Source organism: Populus alba, chromosome 3 (assembly GCF_005239225.2).
Source record: "Populus alba chromosome 3, ASM523922v2, whole genome shotgun sequence".
Classification (NCBI taxonomy): domain Eukaryota; kingdom Viridiplantae; phylum Streptophyta; class Magnoliopsida; order Malpighiales; family Salicaceae; genus Populus; species Populus alba.
In genome coordinates, this window is record NC_133286.1 from 9,907,925 (window position 1) to 9,915,948 (window position 8,024).

General features: G+C 40.9%; 1 protein-coding gene across 1 annotated transcript; it reads right to left on the reverse strand.

The window, feature by feature from the left end:
* Positions 1–4,977: 4,977 nt before the first annotated feature.
* Positions 4,978–7,238, reverse strand: LOC118038050 (BIIDXI-like protein At5g11420). The gene is made up of 3 exons (XM_035044325.2): positions 7,141–7,238; positions 5,862–6,377; positions 4,978–5,778 (listed from the first exon to the last, which is right to left on the reverse strand). Exons 1-3 carry the CDS (start codon positions 7,208–7,210, stop codon positions 5,237–5,239), a joined length of 1,128 nt encoding a protein of 375 aa, XP_034900216.2. The 5' UTR covers positions 7,211–7,238; the 3' UTR covers positions 4,978–5,236.
* Between the last annotated feature and the right edge of the window lie 786 nt (positions 7,239–8,024).

The window sequence follows — 8,024 nt, forward strand, 5'->3', positions numbered from 1 at the left end:
TGGAGAATCGAGCAATCTTGATATGCCAAAACTTATTTCTGAAATGTCGAAACTTTCCTCACCTCCAATCTCATCCCACTCCTTGCCCACCTCCTTCAATATCTCATCCTTGTTCACTGTCCCCATGGATCGCACCAACTACCTGAGTTGGAAATCCCAATTTGAAGACATACTGGAGATGCATGGCTTCACAGCAGTCATCAAAAATAACACAGAACCTCCCAAAGTGCAAGAAGATGGTTCTGTGCACCCAGAATTAGCAAAAGATAAATTGGTCCTGAGTTGGATCAAAGCAACTTCCTCCTCTTCCATCAAAACACTTCTCATCCCATGTACCACTGCTCATCAAGCCTGGACCATGCTGGCCAAGCGTCTCTCACCCCTTGCTAGCACCCGTGTACGGATTCTTCGAGACCAAATTCGCACTCTCCGGAAGGACAGCAGCACCACAGTGGTTGATTATCTCAATTATGCCAAATCACTCTTTGATTCTCTCATACAATCTGGTGCAACCATGGACGATGATGAATTAATCAGCTATGTTTTGGATGGACTTGGCCTTGAATACAAAGAGCTAGCCACAACGCTTCACTTGCATCCGGATATTGACTTTGATCAATTCTATGATTTAGCTCTCAGAGAAGAGCATTTACAGAAACGAATGTCCCTTACCATGACTTCAGGAGTTGCTATGGCTGCTGACCGTATGGTCAAAGAACGCCCCTTCCACTCAAACATGCCTAGTCATAATCACAATCTTCATCACGGATTTGGAAGAGGACGTGGTCGTGGCAGGAACTGGAATCAAGGGCGTGGAGCAAGGCGAACAGGGCATTGGGAATCAGCTCAAGGGGCTTGGTTTCCAGACCGCAACTCTCAGCCTCGCGACCCTCAATCTGCTGTTCCCACCTCTTCTCCTGCAACTCTCTCTGATGGGCGTCCTCCTCTGCTTCCAACACCTCAAGGCCGATTCTCCAATACCCAACGCAGTGAAGTCACTTGTTTTCGATGTGATAAGCCGGGTCACATAGCTAGGTTCTGTCCTGACCGTAGGCCTCATGCATATATGGCAGAGAACTTTACCACCTCTCCTTCTCCTATTGCTGATGTGGAAAATATCAATTGGTGTCTTGATTCAGGTGCTACTCATCACATGACAGCCAACTCAACCTCCCTCCCCGATGCTCATCCTTACACAGGTACTGATACAATTGTTGTTGGAAATGGCAATCACTTAGCAATAACTCATATTGGCAACACACAATTGACCGGGGTGCAAAAATCATTAAATCTTAATGAAGTTTTGTGTGTGCCTGCTATTCGCAAAAACTTGATCTCTATCCGTCGCTTTTGTTGTGATAATGATTGCTACTTTAAAATGGATGCTAATGGTTTTTCTGTGAAGGACAACAAAATGGAGAAGGTACTTCTTACTGGCAGTAGTTACGATGGACTTTATCACATTCAGACATCCTCTTCTATTGCTCGTCGAATCGCTTGTTATGGAAAGCGTACAACACAAGATGTATGGCATGCCAGACTTGGACACCCATCTCATTCAGTCTTTACTACATTGTTGAATAAGTACCACTTACCACTTGATGGTGCAATTGTCTCCAATAAAAATTGTCATATCTGCCCGTTGGGAAAATCTTGTCGTTTGCCATTTGAAGACAGGCAGTCTCATGCTCAATTTCCATTAGCACTTTTACATCTTGATTTATGGGGTCCTGCACCAATCTCCTCAAATTTTGGCTATCGTTATTATTTTTCCATTGTCGATGATCATACTCGATTTACTTGGTTATATCCATTGGCTAAGAAATCAGATGTTTTTACTACATTTGTTCACTTCAAAAAGTTGGTGGAAAATCGGTTTAGCTCTCACATTAAACAACTGCAGGTTGATGGTGGTGGTGAATTTACCAGCAAATTATTTCTGACATTTTTACGTGATCATGGAATATCTCATCAGATCTCATGTCCATACACTCCTCAACAAAACGGAGTGGTGGAAAGGAAACATCGACATATTGTTGCAATGGGACTCTGTTTATTGGCCCAATCCCGTTTGCCCCACAGCTTTTGGGTTGAAGCCTTCTCTACTGCGGTTTTTCTGATTAATCGCCTACCAACTCCTAAGCTTGATCACATATCTCCTTATGAGAAATTACTTCAACGGACACCGGATTATGCATTTCTCAAAAGTTTTGGATGTGCCTGTTTCCCTCATATGGTCCCATACAACAGGCATAAATTATCCTTCAAATCTGCTCCATGTGTATTTATTGGTTATGATGATCATTACAAAGGCTATCGCTGTCTTGATCCTATCTCAGGTCGGATTTATATATCTCGGCATGTGGTTTTTGATGAGGTAAGCTTCCCCTACACACAACTTCAGTCTACTTCAATTGCTCGATCCACACCTACTGCTCACCTTGATGTTGGGCCCGGTTTGTACTCTGAAGAAACCCACAATTCTACAAATCCAACCCACTCTGCACCCATTATCCTTGCCTCTCCATTGGTCACAAACTCTGTCAACCCACAACAACCTTCCCCGACACCACCTCTCTCTCCTAGTCCAATAGAAGTCGTTCCTTTCCCTAATTCTCCGTCACCCGTCACCACCATGGTAGGCCAATCCAGCCATCCTCCACAAACCAGCACTACAAACACCACGCCTGTCATCCACACCACAACCCCTTCACCCGTGTCAACACCTCTTTCTTCCCCTCTTGACCCATCTCTCCTTCCTAACTCTCCTGATACACTAAACCCTCCTCAAAAATTCAAGAGTCTCAAGACCATCATCCCCTTTGGTCCTGAACCAAAACCTCTCTACTCTCACACCACTCCGCACCCTTTACCCCAGGCTCTCTCTGCCGCTTGCTCTGATCTCATGTTCCTTGAACCAACAAGTTTCACCCAGGCTTCCAAATATAGTCATTGGCAAGCAGCCATGCAGGATGAATATGATGCTCTCATGCAGAATCACACATGGTCTCTGGTTCCCGCCTCCTCTCACATGAACATTGTTGGCTGCAAATGGGTCTTCAAAGTAAAAAGGAAAGCTGATGGCTCTGTTGATCGCTACAAGGCCCGCCTTGTCGCCAAAGGCTTCAATCAACAAGAAGGATTTGATTATGCAGAGACTTTTAGCCCGGTGGTTAAACCGGCCACCATTCGCACCATCCTGTCTCTAGCTGTGTCCTGTAACTGGTCCCTTCAACAACTTGATGTTCGGAATGCGTTCTTGAATGGCTACTTGGAAGAAACAGTTTACATGAAACAGCCCCCTGGTTTTCATGATCCTTCACGTCCTCAGGCTGTCTGTCAGCTCCATAAGGCTCTTTATGGCCTTAAGCAGGCTCCCAGAGCTTGGTTCCAACGTCTCAGTGCCTTTCTCCTTGCTCAGGGATTTGCCCATAGTCAATCTGATGCATCACTCTTCATTCATCGTTCCTCTTCCAGCACCATCTATGTTCTTGTTTATGTGGATGATATCATTGTCACCGGTTCTGAACTCCAGCATGTCCACCGATTTCTTGATCAATTGTGCTCCACCTTTGACAGTCGCCGATTGGGTGAGCTTAACTTTTTCCTTGGCATGGAAATTACACGGTTCACTGATCATTTATTCCTCTCTCAAACTAGATATGCAGTTGATTTATTGAAACGATTTAATATGACTGATTGTAAACCATGTCCTACACCGTTACCGTCTGACACTCGACTCTCTTGTTTGGATGGAGATCCCTTATCTGATCCCTCTACCTATCGCAGCATGGTGGGTGGCCTCCAATATCTTACTCTCTCGCGACCTGATATTTCATTTGCTGTCAATCAAGTGTGCCAGTTCATGCACAACCCTCGTTCTTCCCATCTTCAGGTTGTCAAGCGTATTCTTCGGTATATTAAGGGTACAGTTGAGCAAGGTCTTGTGTTTCACCAGTCCGATGACTTCACTTTACGCAGCTTCTCTGATGCTGATTGGGCTGGCTCTGTTGATGATCGTCGATCTACCACTGGTGCTTGCATATTTTTCGGCCCTAATCTTCTTACATGGACTGCCAAGAAACAGTCTACTGTTTCTCGGTCTAGCACTGAAGCTGAATACCGTGCCCTTGCCCACACAGCTGCTGAAATCTGCTGGTTTGGATTCTTATTTCGCGAACTTGGTATCCCTCTTCAGACTGCTCCTTGCATCTATGTCGATAATATCTCTGCTATCCACATAGCTGCCAATCCAATTTTCCATGCTCGCACTCGGCATATTGAGATTGACTATCACTTTGTTCGCGAATTAGTTGCTCGTAAATCTCTCCATACATTCTATGTTCCATCCTCTCATCAGCTTGCTGACATATTCACCAAAGGCTTGAGTCGTGATCGATTCTCTTTTCTTAAGTCCAAGCTCAATCTTCGCGCTGCTCCGTTACGCTTGAGGGGGGGTAAAGAGAATATTACACCTGCAGAGACAATTACAGCAACAAATCCTATAAAATCTGTTAGTCCCATGCAATCTGCTGATTCCACTACATCAGCCTTGGAAGTCTCCGAATCTCAAGCAACTACATTCCTTAGTTAGAATGATTAATTGACATTCCCTTTGTAATACATGTAATTGATTGGACTTACCTTACAGTGCCGAGTTTCTGTAAATAGGAAAGTCTACCCCTGTACTAATATATATACTTGCATGCAACCTAATAGAAGTTACGGTTGTGAAGCAATAATTCTCAATCTCTCTGCTCTCATCCTTTCCTCTCCCATTGATTTTATATTTCTTATAGTTTAAGCTCCATTTCACTAATCAAAACATTACCTTAAGACATATTGTGCAAGAGAAACATTTCCATGGTGTTTACTCTCTGTGTACAGATTGCATTGTTTATGGCCATCACACCTGGAAAAAAAAGAAACTCTCGAATGACAGTCACCAGTCATAGTAGTGGCACAATGGCAGAAAGCGATTCCAACACCATTCATGATTCTCTCATAAAAGAACATTTTAATTAAACTCATTTCGAGGAACCAGCTTCTATCATATATATCGAGCTGCAGAAAAAACACAGATACTTGGTACATGGAAGGAACATCATAATTAAACTCATTTCAAGCCCCTCGTGCTTCCATCTCAGGAAACCTTATAGTATATAAAGATATATGATGATCATCTAGATGGATGGAGATTGAACGATGTAGTTGCACAAGCAATGCAACTAGCACATTATGCAAGAAGACGCCTTGGGTTTCGAACACTAACCAGCTTTACATCATCTAATACTGGACCACATAGAGAACCAGAGTGGTCACTTTTCATGGTGTAAAATGAGCTAAGGAAAGTAATTCTTGTGTGGTTCGATATGGCCTTGAACACGAACTTGGCGTGCTTGAACCCTCCTTTGCCGTTAGATTCATAAGGAACTTGAGTCCTATCCTTACCAGCATATACCTCTACTGCCATTGATCCCACACATGAGTTGCTACTGTCCCCAACACTGAATGTGAGGGCATATATCTTACTGATTGTGGTTTTTACAACTTGAGAGATAGCACTTTCTTTTCCGGCCACAAGTTCAACGGCTCTCTTTCCTTCCGGGACTGTAAAGTGATCGCTATCTATATATTTCACTGCCTTGAGCGAGTCAACCATCCATCCAGGTAAAGGGCAATGGTCATCTTCAATGTTGGGAGGGACAAGGACACCCCAGTCTGTGTTAGGAAACACGTAAGGACCCTCTTCAAAAATTCCATTCTTTAACAAGTTGTCTGCAAAACAAGGAATCAGCGTAATCAACCAAACCATAATGGACCTTTTTATATAGAAAAATCATAAACACTAGTATCAGTACCTTTAGGACGTTTAGGATTGGACAAAAGCTTTAACGCGACAGAATCAATAAGTGGGCCGCAAGCAGCATCCTCCTTCTCTACAGCTGGGTTATGGATGGAGATCTCAACTTCAGGCCCATCAGCTTGGAAAGCCCACGCATAAGTATCCCATCCATTGCTGCTATACATTGTTTGCATGGGCAGGATTCCCCAATCTCTTGGTTCCGAATTTGGTGAAACAGAGACGTTTAGTTTCTCCTCCTGGGCACAGGTGCGAGCCACGTTGAAAGTTAACGAGTAGAAGAGGCCTTGAGTGACCTTCACTCTTTGTTTGATCGATGCGTCGTTCCCTAATCGGACTGCGTAGGCTCCGGCAGGCACTACGAGCACCATGTCACCTTGTTTATCCCCTGATTTTATGTACTCGATGAAGCCAGAAATTTCCCAGTTAGGAATTGCGTTCTTGGCTGTCACTACTGTTCCTTTCATTTCTGATGGCTTGGGGCCCTGCTCGAAGTCTCCATTGGGCAATAAACCTGAAATTAATGGCCATTAGTTAGCTTCCAGTTCTTGATGTGTGGTAGCAATAATTCATCTGTCATCAGGTAGAAAGAAGTGAAATTTCTATTGATAATTGATATTGAATCACGTCAGATCCTTGTTTAAAAAAGAATGTATTTTTAAAAAGAAAAAAGACATGATAGCAGATGTTTGACTACAAAAATGTTCAAGAACATGCTCTTTTTTTTTTCTTTTTCTTTTTTATCTAGACTGAAAATAATTCCATCCCATTTAATTATACATGACAGTCCAATAAAACAGGGCCGAATTTATTATCTCGAGAGACATGAAACCATTGAATATGACTACAGCATTGAAGAGAGGCAGAATTCATTGACCTAAACACTAATTAAAGAGGTAAAACATCATTGCTTGGATTATTATTATTTATTTTAAAATTATTTTTTATATTAACGTGTTAAAACAATTCAATAATATAAAAAAATATTTTTTTTAGAAAAAAAAAACATGGTTTGTATTGCATTTACTAACCCCCACAAAAAAATGATGCTATTAGCTAGTTGATCAATGTACTAACATAAGCAAACAAGATTTGTTATGTATGTTAATCAGGGGAGTTTTGCATAAAAGATCTAGCAAACAAGATTTGGGCAAGAGGTGGACTCCTAATTAATCAAATTACTCATAATTATAAAATTACTTGCGAATCAATTAGTGTTTAGTGGCTAGCAAGCAGATATTTGTGCCTATACGAAAAAAAAAACTCGGAGGACTTACCATCGGCGACTGACGATGCAACCTGCGAGGTGATGCAAAGGGTCACTAACAGCACGGTGGCTCTGTACATTGTGGTTGCTTTACAGATAGAGAGGAGGGGGAGGTCTGGCATGGAGGTCACTGGAGGTGTGCGTCGGGTTTTATTTGTTTCAGTCCACGAGAAAGACACCGAACTTGATCAAAACTACACGAATGCCACCACAGCTATCGTCAGCTACGCATTCATTACCAGGCACGGAAAATTACAAAATTATTCGTTGGTCATCTTCGTCGAAGATAAAGTAATAATCTTGTTGAAAAAATGCATCTCTTTTCACGTCCGTTTTAAAGGTATAAGAAAATAAAATATTTCATCTTCAATCTCTAATACATTTTATATATAAACTTTTTATTTTATTTTAAATATTTATCAGTCACGTCTGCATTTAGTGTTACTAATTATTTTTTTCATTGAATTAAATATAAATTTATTTTCACTAACCTCATCATCACCGAGTATCCAACAAAGAAAAAAAAAATAAAGTTATATACCCAAATACAATAGCTTCAAATAAATACTTTTTCACGGTATTACATGTAGAATTTCATAATACAAATTAAATTATTTTTTTTTAAAAAAATGATCAACTCAACTATAATAGTTATGATTGAGTGTAGTTACAGCTGCTTTTTAAAGTATTTTTTATTTAAAAATTATAAAAATTATTTTTGATATCAGTGCATTAAAATGATTTAAAAACACCAAAAATATATTAATTTAAAGTAAAAAAATAAATAAATAAATTATATTTTTTTCAAAGCGCTTTTAAAACGCAAAAAACAAACAAGAAAACAACATGTTTATCATAAAATAATTAATTTTTTTTCATATTGGTATCTGCTGC

Excerpts from the sequence above, each read along its gene's own strand:
- LOC118038050 (XM_035044325.2), bottom strand. The coding sequence starts at position 7,210 with ATGTACAGAGCCACCGTGCTGTTAGTGACCCTTTGCATCACCTCGCAG. Across the intron at positions 6,378-7,140 it reads TGCATCGTCAGTCGCCGATG|GTTTATTGCCCAATGGAGAC; the intron begins GTAAGTCCTCCG and ends CATTAATTTCAG. Across the intron at positions 5,779-5,861 it reads CAATCCTAAACGTCCTAAAG|ACAACTTGTTAAAGAATGGA; the intron begins GTACTGATACTA and ends CTTGTTTTGCAG.